The sequence below is a fragment of the Myotis myotis genome, unplaced genomic scaffold (assembly GCF_014108235.1).
Source record: "Myotis myotis isolate mMyoMyo1 unplaced genomic scaffold, mMyoMyo1.p scaffold_m19_p_1, whole genome shotgun sequence".
NCBI lineage: Eukaryota > Metazoa > Chordata > Mammalia > Chiroptera > Vespertilionidae > Myotis > Myotis myotis.
Genome location: NW_023416313.1, coordinates 208,951,791 through 208,976,837, shown reverse-complemented (window position 1 = coordinate 208,976,837; position 25,047 = coordinate 208,951,791). Strand labels below are relative to the sequence as shown.

Sequence of the window (25,047 nt, the reverse complement as noted above, 5' to 3'; positions counted from 1 at the left end):
CACCACCACCACACATTTATATCCTTTCCCTCCCCCGCTTTGTCTCACTAAAGTGAAGTATGGTAGCTATGGTTCTTGTCTGCCTATCATGTCTTTCCTTAATCCCTGCTTTCTAGAAATAGAAATCCTCTTTCTCATAAATTTATTCCATGTGGTCCAAGTGGACAGTCTTCTCAGAATCGTTAGCAATGGGGACAGGAAGCATAAAGCTACTAGTGCCCATCTTGGCAAGGCTGTCTGACAATAAAGCCAATGCTCAGGTAAGAGGGCATGGGCTAAAAGGAGAGTGAGAATGCCTGGGTGATATAGTCTTTTTCAGCTTAAATTTTTTTTTTTTTTTTTTTTTTTACTATTTTTGTAAGTACTCAAATAGTCATAAAATCATTCTATGCACATAAACTTTCTCCTTTTTAAAAATATATTTTTTATTGATTTCAGAGAGGAAGGGAGAGAGAGAGAAGTAGAAACATCAATGATGAGAGAGAATCATTGACTGGCTGCCTCCTGCACACCCCCTACTGGGAATTGAACCGTGACCTTCTAGATCAGCGTTCAACCACGGAGCCATGCCAGGTGAGCTCTTTTGTAGCTTTAAAATGAGGGGTTGGTCCACAGTCATGTCAGTGGCTACCATACACTGAAATTTCATTTTATGCTAAACTAGGGGCTCAGTGCACAAATTCATGCACCTTGAAAGAAACTGTGGGCCGTGAGGCTACCATAGGCATAGGGGCAGGTCTCAGCCCATCCTCCATGCCCCCGCCCAGCCCCTCCCACCACAGCCCCCTGGTCCCCTGTCTGCCAGCAGTCCCACTCCTGCCGCTCCCATGCACTGACGATGCCAGCCCCTTTCATACCTGCTGAAGGTACGGAGTGATTGAGGCTGATGCTAGCAGCGGGTGTGAGCAGCAGCTGCTGTCCCGATCACCCCCAGGAGCAGGGGGAGGTGGAGAAGCCCTCAGGGGCGATCAGGGCCAGCAGCCACACTTGCACCCATTGATGGCATTGAGTGATTGGGACTGGTGCAGAGCATCGGCAGTAGGTGTGAGCGGTGGTTCCAGCACTGGCTGAAGGTGCGAGCAGTGGCTCCAGTGCTGGTAGCAGGTGGAAGCTCTGGGCAAGACCACAGTGCACAGGAGCAAAGAATTTTCAGTAACCACAGGAGGCTCGACCCGATGACAATGAATGGCACCTCACCTTGGTCTGGTGTCCCCTGCTCACCTGCTCCACCATCCTGCCATGGCCAACACCCACCATGTTCCGCACATGCCCCCTGGTGGTCAACGCATGTCACAGTGACCGGTTGTTTGGTTGTTTCACCGTTCAGTCTATTTGCATATTAGCCTTTTATTATATAGGATATTTTCCATGCATTAATTTCATTTAATATTAATGACAACTCTATGAGGCATATGTTTTTATCTTTCTCCCACTCCTATAACTAAGAAAACTGAATACCACTGAGAAAAGCAATGTAGTGTAAGCTAGTAAGAGAAGTTATATTCATCATTTTAAGTTTGTTTCTATCAGTGTCTGGCTTAATGGTGAGATATCAAAAATAATTGATCAAGTAAATAGATAAAGCACGATCTCTTTGACTTCAAAGTCCATGTCCATAACCACCATCAATAACTTAAAACATTATTAACTTGAGCAACTGTCTAAACTCACTGAGTGGTATCTAGGTCAATAAGTCTATGTTTCTAACAAATTTGAAATGATTAAAGATAGAAGCAAACATGTACTTCCCTCACCATTCCTAAACACAAAACTGAATCTACCCCTGGTTCTAATACAAGAATAGGTGAAATAGGCTTTGGGGTTTGGCCTGAGACGCTGACCACCCTCTGGAACAAAAAAAAAAGCATTCAAAAGCCCTAGCCGGTTTGGCTCCTTGGATAGAGTGCTGGCCTGCAGACTGAAGGGTCCTTGGTTTGATACTGGTCAGGGGCACATGCCCGGGTTGCGGGCTCGATTCCCAGTAGGGGGCGTGCAGGAGGCAGCCAATCCATGATTCTCTCTCATCATTGATGTTTCTATTATCTCTCCCTCTCCCTTCCTCTCTGAAATCAATAACAATAAAAAAAAATGCATTCAAAGGTCTAAAAAAAACCCCACAAAAAACAAAACCCACAGATTTACAAGCAAACTTTTGCAATCTTGCCAACTCGAAACTGAACACAGAGAGAGAAACATCAATGTGAGAGAGACACACCAACTGGTTGCTTCCAGCATGCATCAGAGTGGGGGCAGGGAGCAAACCTCAAACCCAGGTACACGCCCTTGACCAGGACTCCCAGAGATACTATTTAAGAAAGCATTCTAGATGCAGTGCAGAACTTTATGGCAAGAAAACTCAGTGCTTATTTAGTTTCTCAAATAGAGGGATTTAGGTTGTTTGTGAGGTCCAGTTTCTGTGCTTCAAAAAATAACACGTGACTTAGAGAGGTTTTGAGTTCATATCAAAACATGGATCATGATCCTAATACTCAGAACCAGATCATTTCTGTATTTATACCACATAAACAGATTCTAAGAACTCTATCCCCAACACTTAAATCACCGGTCTATGGAATTGAAATGAAAATTAGAATCAGGTGAAGGTTTATGTTTAAGGAACATCTGATCCAAAACAAAATGAAACTTAAGGCTTAAATTCTGTTCTTCCTGAGATTCTAGTTTCTCCCTGTCATTGCAATTGGCCAAAACTCTTTGTGTGAAGAACCAGCTCTTTGGAAAGCTTTTAGGAAATAACTTTCAGAGACTGTGTTCTGCTAACATGCCATGAACCATAGCTGCAGGAACTATGACCAGGTCTCCAAGTCATTTTATGCCTCCTACTTGGTGTGGGAATTCTATGATCAAATCCCTTAGCGTTAGTTTGGTTGCCAACCCTGGTCCCTTCCAATGAAATTGTGGTAATTAGAGTATGTTAAACAGTCCAGTGGCACCAACTGTGTAGTTTGTTTGGTGAAACATTCAGGGCTTGTACTGACAAGTCCAGAGAGGTGTTAAGCATAAGATCAAGAGGACAAGTAGGAACTGGAGAAGAAATCTATTGAAAGCTAATTTTTTTTCAGGCACTTTGCCTGGCTTTTCATATATGTGTATATATATCCTATATAATAAAAGCCTAGGTGGCATTGTGCAACGTCCTCACATGATATCATCACAAGATGGTTTCCACGACATTGTCACAAGATGGCCACCACAAGATGGCCGCCATAGGATGGCTAGCAAGGGAGGGAAGTTGTGGGCAATCAGGTCGGCAGGGGAGGGCAGCTGGGAGCAATCAGGCCTGCAGGGGAGGGAAGTTGCGGGGGACCAGGCCTGCAGGGGAGGGCAGTTGGGAGTGATTGGGCCAGCAGGGGAGGGTAGTTGGAGGTGATTGGCCAGCAGGGGAGCAGTTAGGCATCAATCAAGCTGGCAGGAGAAGTTAGGAGGTGATCAGGCTGGCAGGCAGAAGCTGTTAGGGGCAATCAGACAGGCAGGCAGGTGAATGATTAGGAGCTAGCAGTTCTGGATTGTGAGAGGGATGTCCGACTGCCAGTTGAGGGATTCACATGGATTGGGCCTAAACCAGCAGTCAGACATTTTCCACGGGGTCCCAGATTGGAGAGGGTGCAGGCTGAGCTGAGGGACACCCCCCCTCCTGTGCACGAATTTTGTGCACTGGGCTATACATATATATATATATATATATATATATATATATATATATATATATATGTCTCATCTATTTATTCTTCCTTAAATGTCCTAGAAACAACTACTCCTGCACAATTCTGGATGCTAACACCATCAGAAAGATATTTGTGATATTTGTGCCTGGCTGGTATGGCTCAGTGATTGAGCATTGACCCATGAACCAGGAGGTTACAGTTCAATTCCCAGTCAGGGCGGGCTCAAACCCCAGTAAGGGGCACGCAGAAGGCAGTGATCGAGGGTTCTCTCTCATCATTGATGTTTCTCTTTCTCCCTCTCCCTTCCTCTCTGAAATCAATAAAAACATATTTTTTAAAAAATAAATAAAACAGAGTGTTTTCTGGTTTTTGTTGTTGTTTTGTTTTGTTTTTTGTTTTTTTTAAGATACTTGTCCTCATGTGCCTCAGTCAGGAGACTTCTAAGATCATGAATTGGCTGCTAATACCTAGCCCCTCTCTCTGGTCTAACCCATAGACTCAGATCATCTCATTTCCTCCTGGGGACACAAACACACCATAAAGGCAGCTCTTCTAGGGCTCTGAGCAGGACCATCCTGACATTGTTTTCACTCCTCTTCCAGCCTGCAAGCAAATGAAAAACAGCTCCATCTCACAGGAGGGCTGGGGAACCTTGATAAAGAACAGATCTCCAATTGCCTTTTAGACTGAAATAATTGGACCTGTTAGATATTTTTGAAAGATTTATTTACTGCATTTCAACAATTAAGGTGAATTTTATAGGCCCATCTCTCGTGGGTATATTTGTTTTAATCATGAATTAAAGACTATACCCTGGCTGATGGCTCAGTTGGATGGAGTGTCATCCCGAACACCAAAAGGTTGTGGGTTTGATTCCTGGTCAGGGCACATACCCAGGATGCATGTTTAATCCCCCGTCAGGGTGTGTCTGGGAGGTAACCAATCCATGTTTCTCTCTCACATCGATGTTTCTTTCTCTCTCTGTGTCCCTTCCTCTGTCTCTAAAAATCAATTAAAAACATATCCTAAGGTGGAGATTAAAAAAAAAAAAAAAGATTAGCGCACATTTCCCCCCTGCACAAACATCATGACCCATAAGGTTAACGCATGAAATCCTTTCATCACGAACTAGGATTACACTCTATTCCAAATCAAGCCACGTCAACATAGATGATGCCAGACCACCAAACAGTGTTTTCTCAGGCTCTAAAAGGGCAGAGTAACTGTCACCCGTGGGCCATACGTGTGGTCCGGTGGGAAGAGTAAGCTTTGGAGGATGGAATCCGAGCTCACGGGCTGGGAGGTCCAGGTCCATCACTTAATCTCCCGGGAACCCGGTGCTCAGTGTCAGGAGGCTCTTGACTCACAACAGAGTATAGTAGACAACAAAGAGAGACTATACATTTTCACTGGCTTGAAAATTCCTAGAAGACAGGGCCTGCGTGTTTAGCTTGTAGCAACAATGTTTATCACTTATCTAATAAATCCTATATTAACATGTTCATCAGAAAAAAACACCTAAATGTATCGACAATCAAGTATACCTGTTAAGATTCTCCTTGCAAAAGCCACATAGGGAAGACAAAACAAAACTCAATTCACATTTTCCAGGGGACATTGTTCAGTGTCATTGAAACAAAGCAACATCTGTTTTCCTAGAAGTTACTATATATGACTAAATATTCTAATTAGTATTTCTCTTAGGCCATAAATATTTTACCATAATTTTAAAAACTTGATAAACTAATGTAAAAGATGGCTCTTTGAAAAAAAATTAATAAAACAGACAAACATCACAGCAAGATTGATTAGGAAAAAGACAGGAAAAAACACAATGCTAGTATATAATTGCATTAGAAATAAAAAAAGAGGCTACAAATACTGTGCATATTTATAAAAATAACTTGAGACAACAAATATAAAACTAAAATTTTTCTAACATATATACCTTTTGTTTTTAAGAAGTGAAGCAAGGCAGTGCTCTGGTGAAGCTGGTATAGTTCATACTGTGAGGGCAGGTTGTTTACCCTCTTTAAGCCTTTGCTCATTTGTAAAATGGAGGTGGTAGTGTCCTCACTTCTTATTTACAGGATTATTATGACATCAGTGGAATTAATACTGTACATGCAAAAGAAATTTAATCTAAGGAAGAGATGAGAGAGAGAGAGAGAGAGAGAGAGAGAGAGAGAGAGAGAGAGAAGGAAAGAGAGAGAGAAGACACTAGTAGATATTGAGAATAAATATGAATGAAGAGTCTATGAATCAGGCTGACTTGGAAGGAAAGAATGGAAATCTGAGTAGAACCAATGATGACTGAGAAGTATAGCTTTTCCCCCAGAAGGTCTACCACTAACTTCACCCTCCCAGACACCAGCAGGCTCATGTCGTAAGGAGTCCCGGTCTCTTAGTTTCCTTGACTGGGGCAGGGAGTCCTTAACTCACTTGGACAGGAGAAGGGAAGCATGAAAATATTCCTTGTGTTCCCAGTAGTTTCTTGGGCATATTAAGTTAGAAAGACATTATTAAACATAGTGTTGGGTGCTAGAATATTTCTGGTGATGCTTAAGGGACATGGTAAATAAAACCTGAGAGTGAATTCTGGCTTGCAGCTGATTATGGGATGGTATTAGATGCCTGGCATCTTAGGGGTTAAAAAGTCTTTGGTAGGCCAGCCAGAAAGTTTAATAAGCATGTAAAACACATTCCAAACAAATGACTGCTGGAACATAACCCTGTAAGTTGGGGACTGCCTGTTTTTATAACCTTTGCCAAAGTTACTAAAATTAGCAGCATAATCGAAATAAAAAAATTATATATTCTTATGACTGAACAGCATGGCAGCATCTTCAAACCCAGAGCTGAATTTTAAAGTCAAAATTATTTTTTGGGCATTTTCTAGAACCAAAGAGAATGATTTGGCAAGCCATCCCCTCTGGCAATATGAATGGAGAAATTTTGCTTTTATCTTTATAATTAAAGTAGCTCTGTGCAGTTTCATTCCCAGTGTGAACGGGGGCACAGGTGGTATCTGCTGATGTTACAAAACAGAGAAATAGCAAATATGTTAGGTAAAAGACACAAACATTCTGTTTCTCACCCATCTCCTTGATTTCTCAAACCAAAATGCTAACAGTTCAGAGGATCATTTTGTATATGTAATGGAGGAAAGCACTGGAATGTTTAGCTTAGAAAAGACTTCTTATACCAGGGAGGAGGAAAGTCATTAAATAGAAGTGACGTTCTTTCTGATTTGGTCTATGGCAGTGGTTCTCAACCTTCTGGCCCTTTAAATACAGTTCCTCATGTTGTGACCCAACCATAAAATTATTTTCGTTGCTACTTCATAACTGTAATGTTGCTACTGTTATGAATCATAATGTAAATGCCTGATATGCAGGATGGTCTTAGGCGACCCCTGTGAAAGGGTCGTTCGACTGCCAAAGGGGTTGCGACCCACAGGTTGAGAACCGCTGGTCTATGGGGATTTAGTGGACACATCTAAGACCAATGGTGGTAGATTTTCTCCAGTGTAGGAAAGGTTAACAGAATTCTTCAACAATGAGATAGTAAGTTTCCTTCCTTTATTCAAAGGACGACTATCATGAATCAAGTACAGGAGATTCTTACACTGGGTAGAAAGTTAAAGCAGATGGTCTACTTTTCCAATACTAAAGTTCTGTAAGTTCATGAAAATCATAATAACTAGTCCCTCTTTCTTTCCCAAGCAATATGATATCCTCAAAATTGCCAATGAGGAAATTCAAGTGGATGCTAAGACCCCAGTTGGTCATACAATTGTGCAATCAAGTTTTAAGTGTTTCTGATGGAGCCAGCCAACCTGAGACTGCCCATCTCCTTACTCATGGAGATGTAGTTTTGGAAACCAAAATCTGTAGTAGGCAAAAACTGGTCCAAGCCATGTGGCTTTCCAACAGGGTATGATTATAAAAGAGGCCAGAATTATTGTAGCTCAGAAGGGGAAATGTCAGCGGAATTTATTATCCTTATAAAACATATTCTTTGATCCTTCCTTCTATCGTATTGCACGCCTGTTTCTTGGACTGACTAGTGGTCAGTGAGGTCAAGATAATGTTGTATAGATCACATTGCCTTTATTTTGGCTTTAGAGAGACTAAGAGCCAAGATTAGTCTCTTTTTAGAATAGTTATTATTTAGGAGATGTAAGTTTTTCATTGTTGGAAGCCATTTGGAGTGCTCTAATAGGTGGCAGTTGCCTCTGCCTGATCTTTGTAAGTGATAGCACCAGGGCGTTGCAGTGTGCTCAGGAAGAAAGTCACAATGGAAGTCTATTTGTCTTCTTTACAAACCCATCACACTTGTAATTATTGTTTAAATATATTTTTATTAATTTCAGAGAGGAAGGGGGGGGGAGAGAGAGAGAGAGAGAGAGAGAGAGAGAGAGAGAGATCAATGATGAGAGAGAATCATTGATCTGCTGCCTCCTGCACACCCCCTACTGGGGATTGAGCCCACAACCCAGGCATGTGCCCCCAAATCTGGGACCCTTCAGTCCACAGGCTGACACTCTATCTATGGAGCCAAACCAGCTAGGGCCACACTTGTAATTTTTTTTTTTTTTTACATATTTTATTGATTTTTTTACAGAGAGGAAGGGAGAGAGATAGAGAGTTAGAAACATCGATGAGAGAGAAACATCGATCAGCTGCCTCCTGCACATCTCCTACTGGGGATGTAGCCCGCAACCCAGGTACATGCCCTTGACCGGAATCGAACCTGGGACCTTTCAGTCCGCAGGCCGACGCTCTATCCACTGAGCCAAACCGGTTTCGGCTAATTTTTTTTATCAACATTGGCCGTCCATCTGGAATGCAATTTCATGAGAGTAAGGCCAAATTATCTTGTGCAGCATTCCATTTCCATTAGCTAGCACAGTGCCAGCACTCAAAAAATATCCAATTGAAACAATAAATCTAGCAAGGAAATGATGACCCGCTCCCTCCAATGCTCTTTATATCTTCCACATCAATTCCTCTCCCCCTTACACACATGGGGCAGGATAGTCCTAAGAATAAAATTATATTGGTTTGTATATTGTCTACTTATTCCATAAACACCTATGCATAATATTTCATTTGATCTTTGTAATAATACTTCAAGGTAGTTGACAGATATTATTATTATTGCTATTCCCATCTTTTTTTCCATATACAAAACTGCAGGATTTAAATGACCATTTGAGGGTTAAAGTGCTAGCTAGAGGCAATGCTGGGTCTTGATCTCCAGGAGACAAAGCAGTGTGTGTAGCAATAGCAGGACTAAAGCCTGTGGAATTCCAACTCCATCTGTTATCTATGTAACCTCGGAAAAATCCTTTGCATTTGCTTAGCTTTAGTTTTTTAAAAATATGTCTTTATTGATTTCAGAGAGGAAGGGAGAGGGGAGAGAGAGAGAGAAACATCAATGATAAGAGAGAATCATTGCTCAGCAGACTCCTGCATGCCCCCAACTGGGGATTGAGCCCATAGTGCTCAACCACTGAGTAACCATGGCCAAGCAGCTTTAGTTTTTTTAAAAATATATATTTTTAAATGGGGCTAAAGAGGTAAAAAGGGAAGGGCAGAGGCAATATTTATCTTGTTCACCTCATGGAATTATTATGAGATGGGGATAACAAAGGTCGTAGGGTGTAACTGTGAGATGGTGTCACTCTAAGAAGAATAATACTTCCCAACAGAGATGAATAGATGGGGCTTTGGGGCCCGAGGGTCCGAGCACCATGCCTTTCTAGCGGTATGACCTCAACTGAGTTCCTGAACCTTTAGTTTCCTCATCTTTAAAATGGGAACAATAAAACCTGCCTCATAAGGCTGACATGTGGATTAAATGAGATTAAGTACAGAAAATAGAAGTAACTAACTGTATGATAATAGTGGTAGCAGAATAATTTAAATAGTAATTTTCTCTCCAGTTGAAGAAACTGAGGTTTAGAAGCTTACTAGATTTGGTTTCAGGGTACCCAGAGAGCAGAGCAGAGACTTGGTAGATCAGTGTGAAGTCTTGAATTTGCTTCGGAAGAACAGATCTGGTGAGTGGAAGCTGGACGAGAAGAAACTTTTTTCTTTTCCTCTCCATCCCACCAGCTCCACCCACCTCAGTCCACAAGGTCTATTTCTTTAGGATTTGGGAAAACAGGAGCCACTGGAGGGCCAAGGAGAAACCAGTACAAGAGCGATTTCCCTCCTTTATTGCTGTCAGAATCCCAAGAAATCGTAGACAAGAGATTGGATGTTTAGTGGTGCCATTGCTTAAAGCCCAGGTTTTCCCCAATTACTGGGACAACATTTCCTTCCCTGGAGGACCTGGTCTGAATTTCTGGCCCCCTTAGGCAACTAGAAGTAAACCTTTGAGATAAAATCCTCTTGTATGTTGGTGCTCCTTCTGTGCCGGGAGCCGGTCCATGCTTGCTGTTTCAAGGGACCTGGCATATATGGCATACTGTTCTTAATATGTTTGCTCACCTTCTTGGCACTATGTGTTTTAACCAAGGTCTCTGAGAAAGGGTGTTTCCCCAGGTAGGGATTTTCCCCTGAAGTTAGGGAGGGAATAAAACCTCTTAACTAAGTGCCAGGCGGGTAATTAATCACTTTAACTATGAACAGTCATGCTTAAGCTACATAATCTTTACTCCCTGGAATGGAGATAAGAAACACCCTAACCTTTGAAATAGAGATTGACAGGATTGAATCAACTGGTATAAATACAGATGTAACTAGACAGCAAGACACAGAACTTAGAACACAGAACTTAGAATAAGACAGAACTTAGAACACAGAACTAAGAAGACAGAACCAAGAGAGACAGAACCAGGAGGCACAGAACCTACACAGAACGTTCTCTAGAGACAGAAGAACCTCACTGGAGAGAACATGGCAAAAGATCCTGGACTGAACCTGACTACAGAAATTGGCAAGAGAACCTGACTAGAACCTGGTGACTGAACCTGGCTGGAGAACCTAGCGAGGGAACATGGCTACAGAACCTGGCTGGAGAACCTGGAGAACCTAGCAAGAGAACATGGACACAGAACCTGGCTGGAGATCCTAGCCAGAACTTCGCTGGAGATCCAGACCAGAACTTGGCTGGAGATCCTGGATGGGCTGCTGATCAGCTGAACGCTGTCTCTGTGTCTTTCCTTCTTCGCCAACTCCGTCCACACCTTTGGGGACCCCTGGACCTGCTGGGGTTGGACCCCGGCACTTCTGCTGGTTGGCTGAAAGCTTACTATGACAGAGCAACGTGACTCAGAAAATTCTGAAATAAACAAATAGTAGTCATTTCCTGGGTCATAGGAGAAAGTTTCCAAGAATAAAGAAGAACTGTAGTCATGTGTGGCATTTGTATTGCACAATAATTCATTTAAAAATAGTTCAAATCTCCCAGGAAAGGGAGTAGACACTGGGGAAGCAAAGAGCATCCAAACAGTCAAATAGCTGGGCCACTTAACTGCTCTGAGCTTCTGATTATTCTGTAAGTTGAGGATTCTCCGTCAGAATTGTTTTGAGAATTAAATAAAATAAGATAATGTAAGCTATTCATACATTCTAAACCACTATACAAATAGTAGCAATTATTTAAATCTTTTTTCTTCTTTCCATGTTCATTGCCCTTTACCTCTGTTACAGACTTTAACATATTGCATGAGAGAAAAGTTTACGTCCAGTTTCCTGACTGGAATGTGATTGACTCAAGAAGAAAGGCTATTACACTTTTTATACAACCCACAACCCAAAACACTGACCAGCACATACAGGTCAGTGCTTTAATAAGTACCTTTTCCCTTTAATTTTTTTGAAAACCAGAACTAAGTGATCCTTTCTAGTCTAACATTTATTTCCCCAAATTCCCTGGAAATTCCACATAGTGACTTCTGAGATTTATGAGTTGATTGCTTTATCACTCTCTGGGCTTGTTGGTGTAAATGAATTTAAAGTAGCTTCTCGCCCTGACCAGGTGGCTCAGTTGGTTGGAGCATCATCCCATGCACCAGAAGGTTGTAGGTTCAACTCCTAGTGAGGGCACATACTTGGGTTGCGGGTTTGATCCCTAGTCAGGGTGTGTATTAGAGGTTGCCAATCAGTGTTTCTCTCTCTCCCCCTTCCTCTCTTTCTAAAAATCATTAAAACTATGTCCTCGGGGAATAATTAAAAAAACAAAACACATAAAAAAAAAATAAAGCAGCTTCTCCACCAATATGTCAGCTGATTTTGATCTGCAATGATCTGTTCAAAGTGTAAAGTTTATGATTAGACCTTCCTTAGGCTCCTGTTTGTCAACCGTTTTCATCTGCTAACTTCACAGTATCCCCTGGCAGTCAACTGACCCTTCAATTCTCCTTCTCCACTCTGAACACTACTTCAAAAGGTCCCCTTCTGTGGGTGCCTCCCACTAATAATTTATCTTCAATTTCCAGACTTTTTTTTTTTTTTTACTTCTCCTTCACCAGTATCTGACATTGGAATCTGGAAAGAGTGGCAGCGTTAATAATAAAATGAAGCAGAATCCTTGGACCTGTCATCATTAATTGCTTTCAAAGTCTGGCCTGTCTTTATGAGATTTGTTTCTTTATTTCCTCTTTGAAAACAAACCTGGGTTATTGAACATCTGGGCTGGAATTTCTGCTGAAGAAAAACATTCAGAGGCTCTTGAAGTCTGTCCAAGCTCTCAAGTCTTTTTCGTAAGTGGATAGAACCACTTGCTTGAGAAAAGAATCCCCCCCCCACCCCCTTCCCACTTCAGTGTTTTTTTGTCATGTGTGCTGGTGAGCAACTTTCATTGTAGGTATGAGTTACATATGGGGATAGAGAGTGATAGGCTAAAGGATGGACTTTTGTACTGTATTGAGTGATTTCATGGGAAGAGGAGTTTATAGGTCTTTTAATTTTGAATCATAAGATCAGATGAGAATATATAGTTTTTTAAAAAGCCATGTATGGATTTGCAAATTACTCGTGATTAAGAGAGAAAAATCAGGACATGTTCAATCTGTGTTTTAATCTTCTTATTCATCACAGTCACTATTTACTTGTATAAAACGTTTAACAATTATTCCTGTTGCAGGCCACTCTCTTAAAGAAAACTGCCACCAGTTTTGTGTTTCTAGCATCAGTGTATTTAAAATCTAACCCAGTAAAAGTCACAACAGGCTGAGCTTCAGGGATAGTTTGTTGGCCACATCTTACATGCACCTGTGTTCCACTCTGGACTCAAATGAAAGGCCTCCCAATAGGGCATGGAAGCCATCTTTCCAGGGAGCCATAGAAGGGGCCAGATGACACAAAGGAAGTGCAGGGAGTAACTTGGATCAATGAGAAACAGGAGGTGGGTGAGTTCCTTCTCATGAACTGCCGCAAAGCACGGCCTTCACAGAGCCTGTCCACAGGTACCCCGTGTGGCCGTGCAGAGGCACTTGCCACATTACCTGCTGGGTTTCTCCTGTCTCTTTGGGAAGGAAGCACGGCCCCCCCCCCCCCACCCCCCGCCTTACTTCTCTTGTTCTTCACTCTCACATTAGCAAGTTAACTCTGTTTTCCAGGGAACCCAGGATAAGATGGCTATTGGTTAAAAAGATCTACTAGCCAGCACACTGAAGGTTCACTTCAATCCTGGATAATTTTGTGAATCTGCTATGTGCAAGGCACTAGGTTAGGTATCCTAAGGGAAGCAAAGGTGAATGAATACCATTCAATCCCTGACCTTAGGTGCCAATAGTCTAGAACAACCGTGGGCAAACTACGGCCCACGGGCCAGATCCGGCCCGTTTGAAATGAATAAAATTAAAAAAAAAAAAAAAAGACCGTACCCTTTTATGTAATGATGTTTACTTTGAATTTATATTAGTTCACACAAACACTCCATCCATGCTTTTGTTCCGGCCCTCCGGTCCAGTTTAAGAACCTATTGTGGCCCTCGAGTCAAAAAGTTTGCCCACCCCTGGTCTAGAAGATAAAACAATTGCAAAGTCAGCATCACTCTGAAAGAGGAATTCAGGACTGTTAGGCTCCCCTGAGAGCAATAGAAGCCAATGATCTGTTACACAGGGAATTGAGGACCTCATCCACAGTACATTTTATAATTATTACTCTGGCTGCTGTGTTTAATAAGCACAGAAGAAACTCCATTTATAGTGGCTCAGGTGGGAAACAATGATGGTGGTGTGAACTTTGATAGCAATAACAAGAATGGAATCGAGATAGATTGAAGACATGTTTAGATTGGTAATGATTATGGATTTGATATTAGGAATGAGAGAGAAGACAGTATCAAGGATAACTCTATGCTGTTTGTTTTGAGGATCTGGGAAAATGTGAACTATTCACTGAGATCCCTACACAGAAAGAGTTTTGGCTAAGAAGATAATGAGGTCACTTTTAGAAATGCTAAATGTTAGGAATCTGTAAGCTATCTTTATAGGCAGATGGATAATATAGACCTAGTGCTCAGAAGAGACCTAGCCTAAAGATCTGAAATGGAAATTCATGAGAGTCTCATTTGATGTGTGAATGGGAGTTGACAAGGTGGCTGGTGGAAGTGTGGCCTGAAAAGAGAACCTAAGAAACATCAAGTAAGTATTAGGTAGAGGAAAAGAAGCTTGTAAAGAAAAATCCAAGGAAGTGCAAACTGAAAAGATAAAAAAAAAAAGAAAGGATGTGACAGCTCTGGAAATGTGCCACTCTGATCTCCCTCCAAGAAACAGCTTTCTGTTTAACTGTCAAGAAGACATTTGCTACCAGCCTCTATCTGTAGCACATTTGGGATCTGTCACATGTTTGAACCAAGGCCCTAATCTTCCTGGTAAGCCCACAGCTAATGGATGAGCATGGCAGGGGCACTAGGGCCTGGCTGTTATGCCCAATGTGGGGCCCCTCTCACAAGCCGTCTTCACTAAGAGTTCCCCACTGGGTTGGCCAAGACTTTGTCCAATTTGCAGAGAATGTGAGGCTGTATCTACCAAGTCCTGCTTCCTCTCTCTTTATCTTTCACAGATGTTACCTCCTGCAAACCACATGCATTCCCAACTCTGTCTCAGCATTTGCTCCAGTATAACTGAACTTGGTTAATGGGTCATTTGATTTGGTATGTAGATGTTTTTTCAATATGTCCACCTAAAATGAACATACTGAATTTGGCTGCATGTGGCCTTGAAAGACAGCAGCAAGAGAAAATCTTCCTAATGGGAGGATTTCATGGAAAAGTTGCCTGAGATAAGACTACATATGGAATCGTGAGCAAAAGGATTGCCCAGCTAGTCAGGGGCCTGGGAAGAAAAAGTTAATAATTTTGCAGAGAAAAAAATCTGGGCTAGATGCTTGTGGATGAATATATGAGAGTGGGTATGAAATGTGAAGATCTTCGTATCATATATTAATGACCACCAAAGCTTGGCCACCACAGAAGAAGCATTGAATAGCCAAGACAAAATTGATTAGTTGACAGTAGCCATCTTTTGTCATTGGCCGCTCCAGAATTAGCATGATTGGCACATTAACAGAATGAACATTACATGTCAATAGCATGGACTCCCCTACTTATCAAGGCTGATCTACTACTACTATCATTGAGAGTCCAACCAGTTTGCAAGAGAGATCAATGTAACACTATTACTTGAGGGGACCACATGGCCACTTGGTGGCAAGATGACCACTTTGAGCCTTTTCTTACTGGAAGGGCCAGTGATTTATTGTTATAGTAGTAGGCACTTATTCTTGGCAGCCTAGAGCCTCAGCTAGCACCACTATCTGGGAGATTTCAAAGTATCTGATCTAGGCATACAGTCTCATATAACATACCATCTGATCATGAGACTCACTTCACAGAGAAGGAGATAGGGAGGTAAGCCCATGGCCATATCAAGTGCCACACAATCCAGAAGCAATTGGTTTTACAGAGCAATAAAGTCACCTGCCAAAGGCACATGGAAGTGCTAACTTGTAGGTAATACTTCTGCCATGATAGGATACCATCATGCAGATTACAGAATGATTTACAAACTATTTGGATGTTGTGTCCTGTTAGCAAGAATATATAGGTCTAGGAACCAAGGGACAGAAGCAGAAGTGGTCCCAGTTGCCATTATGGTCAATGACCCACCACGGAATTCTGTGCTTCCCATCCCCACAATTCTAGGCTCTGCAGGGAACTACAAGCTATGATTCCTACCTGGACATTTTGGATTCCTTATGTTCAGGGACATAGGATGGCAGTAATTGATGGGAGTAACTGATTCTGATCACCAGGAAGAGGTAGTAGACATTTGTTATATAATGATGGCAGGGGGAAATATGTATAGAATTCAGGAATCCACCTGGCCATGTCATAGTACTTGCTCAATTATGACTAAAATAGTCAATTCTAGCAACCCTAGTGTGAGAAGAGTATGGTTACCACAGGCCTAGATCTCTGAGGAATGAGATCTTGGATCATATCAGATAAGTCATCAAGGCCAGAAGGGATGAGAGCTGGGGAATTTAGAATAGTCAGTGGAGGATAGAGATGGTAAGTACCAATTGTGGTCCTGAGACCAACTGCTGCTATTGAAAATGAAGATACTAGACACACTATAAAAAGAAAGCATTGCATCCCCAAGTCACCCTACTTTTCTTGGTCATGAGAGACATACTTTCTGGAAAGTGCCAAGTTTCTTATGAATAAAGGGAATTCATAGGTACGTTAGAATGTCTATTATCTCACAGAACTGAATCAGACAGAACCTGAACGGATCCTTTCATGCTTCATAGAGCACGTTTCAGAGCTTCTGGATTTGCTGTTTTAGATCCTGGGGATGGAGGCTGGTTGTGAAATGGCAACTTGGTTATGCTACCTAAGAAGACCAGCCAAGCATTAAGTAGGGACATCTGGAGAGTTTGGAAATACTAACAGGCTTTTCAGCCAAAATCTGACATTGAACAGATAAAATCCTTCTTACAGAGTTATGGACCCTATTGGGACAGAAATACCCAATAGGGTCCAGTCAGAATTTCGGCCACTTTACACTACAAACAGTAACTCCCCAGGGATAAGTATCTCTGGCAGAAGACAAGAAATCCTGTAAATCTTTAAAATGTCCCTTTTGCATGGAGGACATGTGTTTGCTCTTCTTACTAAGGCTGCACAGCCCTCAAGCCTAACAGCTGCTGAATGGTCCCTGCGTGAGAGCTTGACCTCTACAAACTGATGTAATGCCCACACTGCCGGGTCTGGGTCTCAGACCCACTACTGCATTAGTGATAATAGTTAACTTGTGATCAAAGCTTTATTCTGGTTTACCAGGTATTTCATGTAGAGCTGCTAGCATTATCTCGCGTGATCCTCAAAACCACTCTGTGACGTAGCTGCAGCAGATCTCATTAGTTTGTTCATCTTGTGAGTTGAGCAAATGGTCTCCCACATAGTGAGTTGGTGGAGAGCTAGAATTTGAATGCACATCTTCCTAGAAACCCAAGCCCAGAGTGGGCTGGAAAGAAATAGCTGAGAAGTAAGCTCTGGTAAACAGAAGGGGAAGACTACTCTATTTCTCTCATTGAACCTTTTTTAAAAAAATTCATAGCAAATTTTCTTTATTAGCATGTTGATTAAATTTTTTAATGGAGAAACACAATAAGACATAGAAGCCAATGTTATTATGAGAAAACCCATTACAAAAAGGATACTGTTTGAGTTCTGCAGCTTCCCTAGAACAGAGAAAAGTCCTTTGCATAAGTATTGGCTCTTTAAAGGGTAAAGAGTTAACGGACAATGACTCATGCATTGCTATGAAGTCACCTCTTTCTAGAAGTGTTGACGAAGATTGCCATGGGATGCAAAAGGGATAAGCGGTTGGTGTTCCTCAGCCAACTGGCTAGAAACACTTCACTGGCCGGGGACTCTTAAAACCTGTGACATGGGGAAGCAATTTCATGGTTCTAAGCCTCTGAGAATAAGCATGGGCATTCTTGCTGTTCAGATGGTTAGATATAAGGTGTAAGGCATTTAGACATGGAGTGGGACTGCTCTCTACTCCAGTGTGTCAGAAATGAATCTGCCTGAAACATCCTGAAAGTACCTAAAGCTTGGCCTCTTGACCTGTGTTTTCCCCTCAGGCCACTTGTCTGGCTGCCCACACCCTTTCCATCCCTACAGTGTGCATGAAACATGAAAACACTGCTAAGTATGTAAAAAAAGCCAGGCACAGAGGTCACATGTGATATGATTCCATTTATATAAACTGTCCAGAATAGACAAATTCATAGAGACAGAAGCAGATTAGTGGTTGCTTGGGCAATGGGCAGAGAGGGGATGGGGAGTGACTGGAGAGTCAAGTGCAGGGTCTTACCTTCCACCCTGGAGCTTTTCTGTCACTATCTGGGAACTCTTTCTTCATTTATACACAAGAAACATGGAAGGTTGGTGCAATTAACACCCTGACCCAGGGGACTAGAAGCTGATGGATGTAATTTCCCTTTCCTCCCTCCTAGAGCAAGGGTCCTGAGATGCATAGCATCGGAATTCACAGGGAGTCCCATGGGATCAGCAACTATTTGCTTCGAAGCAGCAGCCGACTCTCCCTCCCTGCCAATGTCATTCCCCCATCCTACCGTTCTGCTCCCCCAAATCACACACCCCAGTAAGAATTGTCACACAGGCTCTGATTTCTGGAGAACCCAGGCTAAGACATTAACTCTTGATTTCACTCAGACTCCACACAGTCTGTTAGGAAATCCTGTTGGCTTTGCCTTCATCATAAAATCCAAGATTCAACCATATTTCACCTCCTTCCCCGCTGTTAAGCTGGTCCAAGCCATTGTCATCACTTACTGATTAACAAACACAGTTGCCAGGGTGATCCTAATAAAATGTAAATCAGTTCATGTGATTTTTTTTGAACTAAATATCCTATTAAGCTTCTTATCCCATTTAGAACATATACATATTTAATGTCTTATAGTGTCTACAAAGTACATCATCTGTCTTATAACTTCTCTGATCTCATTTTCCATAACCCTCTCTGGTTCAGCCACATTTCTCTCTTTATTACTTCTTAAATATACACATTTCTCTTCTTGTTACTTCTAAAATATACATGCATGCTCCTCCCATGTACTCCTACCTCGAGGTCTTTGCATTTATTCAGAATTTCTCTCCCAAGATTGATATTCAAATGTCACCTGCTCAGTGAGGCCTTCTCGGACCATTTAAAATGCAACTTCCAGCATTCCTTCTCCCTCTCCCTTAATTTTTCTCCATTATACTTATCACCATCTGACATTCTATGTGTATTATTATTATTAGTATTATTATTATCTGGCTATTTCCCCCTGCTAGAATGTCAGATCAATGAGGTCATGTATTAGATATCACCAATGCCTAAAATAGTACCTGTGTATATAGGTGATCAATAAATATTTATTGAAAAAAAAGAAGAATGGTAGGAAGGAAGAAAAGCTGCAATAAAATGCCACCTGTCCAGAGGTAAGGTTTCTGGTCATCTCAAATCCTTGGATGGCCACGTAGCCAGAAATAACTGAGAAGAGTGTTGAGAAGGAAACAGAGCAGTCACAAAGCCCACTCAACACTGTTATGTTCATTGTTTTGTACAGATCATTTCCCTGAGGTCAGGTTTCTCCTTTCCCGTTCACAAAAGATGGAAATAACAAAATACGGAGTGACAGTAGCTGGCAGTAAGAAGAGACGCTTTCAATCCCTGCTCTGGAGTAATTACAATAACACTCAGGAGTGGGTAAAATTAAGCTAATGCCTCCAAGATGTAAGCCCAAGGCTTCACATATCATATAAATACAGGGATCAGGTTTTTCAAAGAAAAACTGGGACACAGGGAACTCTTCCCAGGTGCAAGAGGGGTGTGGAAAATTGAGTTAAGATGATGATGAAATATTTGAGTTTCTGGACTATCCTGAGGGTAAAATATTTTAAATAGGGCTGGAGCAGAAAAATCCAGGGCATATTTACATGTCACTACATGTAAGAGAACAACATTTATAAGATGGTTTAAAAATCACGACTGCTGCTTTGTCATTTTAAGAAAAAAATTTTTGAAACACCCTGAATGTTCTTAAGGATTCAACCAAAGTCAAGCAAAGTAAGTAGAGTCTTATACCTAAATGGAACCCTTTAAAAATCCAATTTGCAGCTTTGAACACATGGGACCATTTCCCCCATACATTTCCTTCAACTGTGTTTTAATTGCACCAATGAAAGGCAAAATGGTAATTAAGCATCCCACCCAGCGTCAGTGAAAATGGAAACAGGTCCAGTATGGAGCATTTAATGTCAGATACGAGGCATCAGAAACTTGTAAAATCTGTTTGTAAACTACTTTAAAATACATTTAGTGAACTTCTGCATGAAGAGCCTATTTAAGGGCTAAGTGCAAGACATCACGAGGTAATACAGTGTTTCAGAGAAAAAATATCACATCCGAAGGTCAGGCAAATTTTTATTTATTTAAAAATATGTTTTAGTGTTCTTTATCCTATATAATAAAAGCCTAATATGCTAAGTGTCTGGTCATCCAGTTTGCCATTCAACCAATCAAAACGTAATATGCTAGTGATATGCTAAGGCTGCTCAACCGCTTGCTATGACATGCACTGACCACCAGGGGAGCAGACTCTTTGACTGGTAGGTTAGCTGGCTGCTGGGGTCTGGCGGATCAGGACTGAGAGAGATGGGACCGACACGCCCTGGAGCCCTCCCAGGGTCCCTCCCTGGCTGGCCAACCTCCCGCATCCCTCCCTGACCCCGATTGTGCACTGGTTGGGTCCCTCAGCCTGGCCTGCACTGTCTTGCAATCCCAGCTGAGAGGACCTCCCACCCCGAGTGCACAAATTTCATGCACTGGGCCTCTAGTAATAAAAGGACTGAGTCACATTTAATACCAAATATACAGTTATTAAACAAAAATGCCAAATTCTCCCAAAACACAATTTCTTGACTTTTTTGGGGGTGGGGTTAAGGGCACCTCTGGAAATCTGAGCAAGGTTATAGATTCAGCAGTTTACTTGTATTCAAAATTTCATTTCATCACAGATTCCCAGGAGGACTGAATGGACCCCCACGAAGCCCATGAACCTCCAGGTAATTAATCTTCATCTGAAGGGTAATAAACATACTTTGTACAACAAGGAAATTTTAAAATAATCAAATAGATCAATTCAAGTTAACAATTTCTCAGCTCTGGAGGGAAAAAACTTTTTCAATTGATTGATAAAGCAGATAAAATTCACTCACTTAATAATATGTTTTATGTGTATTACTATGCTATCAGAGCTGAAGTAAGAAAATAGATGCCATTTTGCTGCCTGTAAAGTCTTGTATGATTTTTATGGTTTCCCATCTTACATGAAAATCCTTTAGCCATTTTGAGTTTGTTTTTGTGTATAGTGTAAGTTGGTCATCTAGTTTCTTTCTTTTCTTTTTTTTTTTTGCATGTATCTGACCAAATTTCCCAACACCATTTATTGAAGAGACTGTCTTGACTCCATTGTATGCTCTTGCCTCTCTTGTCAAATATTAATTGAGCATAATAATGGCTTGGGTAAATTTCTGGGTTCTCTGTTCTGTTCCACTGGTCTGTATGTCTGTTCTTGTGCCAGTACCAGGCAGTTTTGAGAACCGTGGCTTGGTAATATAGCTTGATATCTGGTTTTGTGATCCCTCCAACTTTGTTTTTCTTTCTCAGGATTACTGTGGCTATTTGGTGTCTTTTTTTATTCCAGATGAATTTTTGGAGAGTTTGTTCTAGACCTTTGAAATATTTTAGTGGGGATTGCATTGAATCTGTAGCAATTCCTTTACCGACACAGCTCCTAGGGCAATGGAGACTAAGGAGAATATAAACAAATAGGACTACATCAAAATAAAAAGCTTTTGCACAGCAAAACAAACTATCAACAAAACAACAAGAAAGCCCACTGCATGGGAGAACATATTTGCCAATGCTATTTCAGATAAGGGTTTAATCTCCAAAATTTACAAAGAATTCATACAACTTAACAAAAGGAATTCATATAACTTAACAAAAGGAAGATAAACAATCCAATCAAAAAATGGGCAAAGGACCTAAATAGACACTTTTTGAAAGAGGACATACAGAAGGGAATCCACTGTGACTTTTCAAAACTTTGTGGGGCAGTAGAGTTCTATTGCCCCACAAAATTTTCAAAAATCAGTTTGCTACTGTTGTAGATGGTTGTAGTCATTATTTAAATTAGCATACCACTTTACCCATACTTTTAAATGTTCTCTTCTCTATCTCAGAATAACTTAATTCTTCAGAATAGTCCCACCGCCTTCCTCCCCCTAATTGTTTTTAAGGTCAGATTCTCCTTGCTCCTGTCTCTATCCAGTTCTTAGCCTTTGTGGCTCAGTGGATTCCCTCTTGAGCATCACAGACATCAGAAAGCACCTAACTAAACCCTCTGTTTTACCCAGAAGGAAACTTGGGTTCTTCTAAATCCATGATCTCACCTAATTTCACCATCAGTGAGAGGGGGGTAAAGAGAATGCAGGTTTCCTGACTCCTCCTCCATCGCTCTTTCTCTGATGTTACCCTTTCTCCTCATCATTTGGTGGAATTGACAGGATGAATCCAAATTCACTTCCACTGTCAGAGCCTCATTTCTCTTCAATGACTTGGAATTCTGCCACCTTTAAAGAAGTCCCCGAAGAAGTGATCTCTCTGGCCTTCTTTATCCTCACAGCGAATAATGAGACTAGCATATTTATGTTCGGTCATTCACTCACTTAAACTTTTTTTTGAACATCAAAGTAGTTCTAAGGTTGAATGACAGGGTTTCCGTGTTAGAGGAGCTCGTGTCCTACTTGGTAGGCATGCAAAGAAATAAGTTACAGAAAAGCATGCCATGTTTAAGGACTAGGATAGAGGTTGTGCACAGAATGTTGGGGGGGGGGGGGGAGCTCACCCAGTCTAGGGGTCATAGATCAAGAGAGGCTTCTGGAAAGAACGGACCCCTAATCTGTATCTTTAAAAAATATATGCTTATATTGATTTCAGAGAAAGGAAGGGGGAGGGAGAGAGAGATAGAAAGATCAATGATGAGAGAATCATCCATCAGCAGCTTCCTGCACTCCCCTCAGAGCACAGAACCTGTACTGCAACATTAATCACCAAACAACATTCACCACTATTTAATGTCCCTATCAGCTACAGTCCTGAGAAAATCCTGAAGTGCAACTTCATCATTGCTTTTCATGTATCTACATTAATAACTTGTATTATCTTACCTGAACTAGGTTTAACCAGCCTAGGTTGTTTTACTATTTTTTTTTTTCTTTGTGCTCCATTTTTAACCACCCAAGAAAGCCTTTTTCCTGGCTTTTGTCTGTAATTATCCTTTCAATGGTCATTGATTTAAATGCCTCTTAAGGAATAAGCATACAATAGAACTTGTTGACCCTTGTTTTTAATTTGGCAACTTTTAAAAATAAATTTTATCTATTACAGTTGACATACATATTACATGAGGTTCAGGTGTACAGCATAGTGATTAGACATTTATATAACTTACTAGAAGCCCGGTGCACAAAATGCATGCATGGGTAGGGTCCCTAGGCCAGGCCAGTGATCAGGACCAATCTGTGGGGCGACTGGTGGGGTGATCGGGGGGGCCCCCGCTGGCACCCATCTTGGCCGGCCTGGTGCCGCTCACCAGCTAGCCCCATCCCCTGATCGCCCCATCCCCTGATCACCCCGTCGCTGCAGCCAGTTGCCTCCCTCTGCAGGGTGACCCACAGGATGATCGGGGGGATCCCCCACTGGCACCTGCCTAGGCTGGCTTGGGACCTGCAGGCTGGGGGCAGCTCCTGCGTTGAGCGTCTGCCCCCCTGTGGTCAGTGCACATCATAGCAACCGGTCGTCCCGCTGGTCATTCTGCTGTTTGGTCAATTTGCATATTAGGCTTTTATTATATAGGATGAAGTGATAACACCCCAATAAGGCTAATAACCATCTGACAATTTTTGGCATCATTTAATATGCAGATAAAATGCATTTTATGAAATTTTACCTCTTTATTCCTCTCCCATGCCTATGGCAAAGGAAACTTCTGGATCCACTATGTTAGTGGGCAGTTAACCTTTGAGAAAGTAACTCAGGTACTTCATACAAAGTTACCTTCATGGAAAATATAAAGGGTATATTTTAAAAAAGAATACCTGACTAAATTTTTTCAACTATTTGATGAACCAGCAAGACCAGCTAAGATAATTTCCCATTTTGGAAGACTAAAAGGAGAAATACATTTTTTTTGCAAATTTTTATTACCCAATATCAAATAGAAAAGTCAGTTCTTGAATTGCTACTAATCTTGTTCATACCTGAGGTAAAAGGAAGATTTAGCCTGGGCGAGGAGCAGGGAATATGCAGAATAGCTCATCTTGTACCAAAGTTTTGTTACCGTTTCCTGCGTTATTAAATAACTATGAGGTCAGCAATCCCAAATTTATGGGATTGAGTTTTTATTCATTGCGCGCGCGTGCGCGCGCACACACACACACACACACACACACACACACACACACACACCCTTTGGCCTGTTCTCAAGTTCTTTTTGTGCACTTCCGTCCACCTTTCCGGCTGCCCTTGGCCTCTGGGACCTACCCTCTCCTCTCCCAGGTACTCACAGAGTCTGTGTCCCGGGCGGTAGGACTGGGATGCGATGGATATCCTTGCAGGTGACTCTGAAGTTGTCCTCCTGGTGGCACTCACAGGGCGGAGAAGCACACCCTTTCCCCCCTAAGCTCCTGGGCAGGCCGAGAAGCAGCGCCAGCTGCAGTAGGGGCATCGGCCTCATTTTCCAGGGGTCCGAGGCCATTTCTTCTTCCTCCACTATCGCCTCATTCTCAGCCCTCTGTGCTCCGAGCTCCCCGCGCGGAAGGAGCGAGGGAGGAGTGGGAGAAAGAGGACTCCTGGTGGTTGTGACTTCAGCACCAAAGAGGAGGCTGGAGAGGGCAAAGAGGCTCTCAAGTGTTCTGTTTCCCTAGGCAACTCTCCACGCAAACAAGCCCATTGGCTTTACTTTCCTAGCCCTGAGCCACGCAGCCCGCTCTGTCTGTTCCCTGACACTTAACACCAGTCCCTGCTGTCCCCACCCTGCTTTCCAGCCAGCCTCGCGCGTTCCTTCCATTAGCTCTTTCCAAAGCCTAGTTCAGAAGCGCCCCCCCCCCCCGCCGCCCTTTCCTTGTCGTTAAGTCCAGTGGGCCACCTTTTCCCGTGGGTAGATTCCGAAAAGCGCTGCCTGTCAGGACCCCTCTCCCCCGCTCCCCCTTCTCCCCCAAGGCTCGCACGCACTGCAGAGAAAACTTCCCG

General features: G+C 42.1%; 1 protein-coding gene across 2 annotated transcripts in view; it reads right to left on the bottom strand.

The window, feature by feature from the left end:
* TSHR (thyroid stimulating hormone receptor) overlaps positions 1-24,535 on the bottom strand; it is a 108,146-nt gene extending 83,611 nt beyond the window's left edge. Inside the window, exon 1 of one of the 2 annotated variants that reach the window (XM_036325462.1) lies at positions 24,363-24,535. In XM_036325462.1, coding sequence (XP_036181355.1) covers positions 24,363-24,532 — 170 coding nt within the window. In that variant the 5' untranslated portion in view covers positions 24,533-24,535. The remainder of the gene's footprint in view (positions 1-24,362) is intronic. The other variant, XM_036325471.1, reaches the window with a different exon arrangement.
* Between the last annotated feature and the right edge of the window lie 512 nt (positions 24,536-25,047).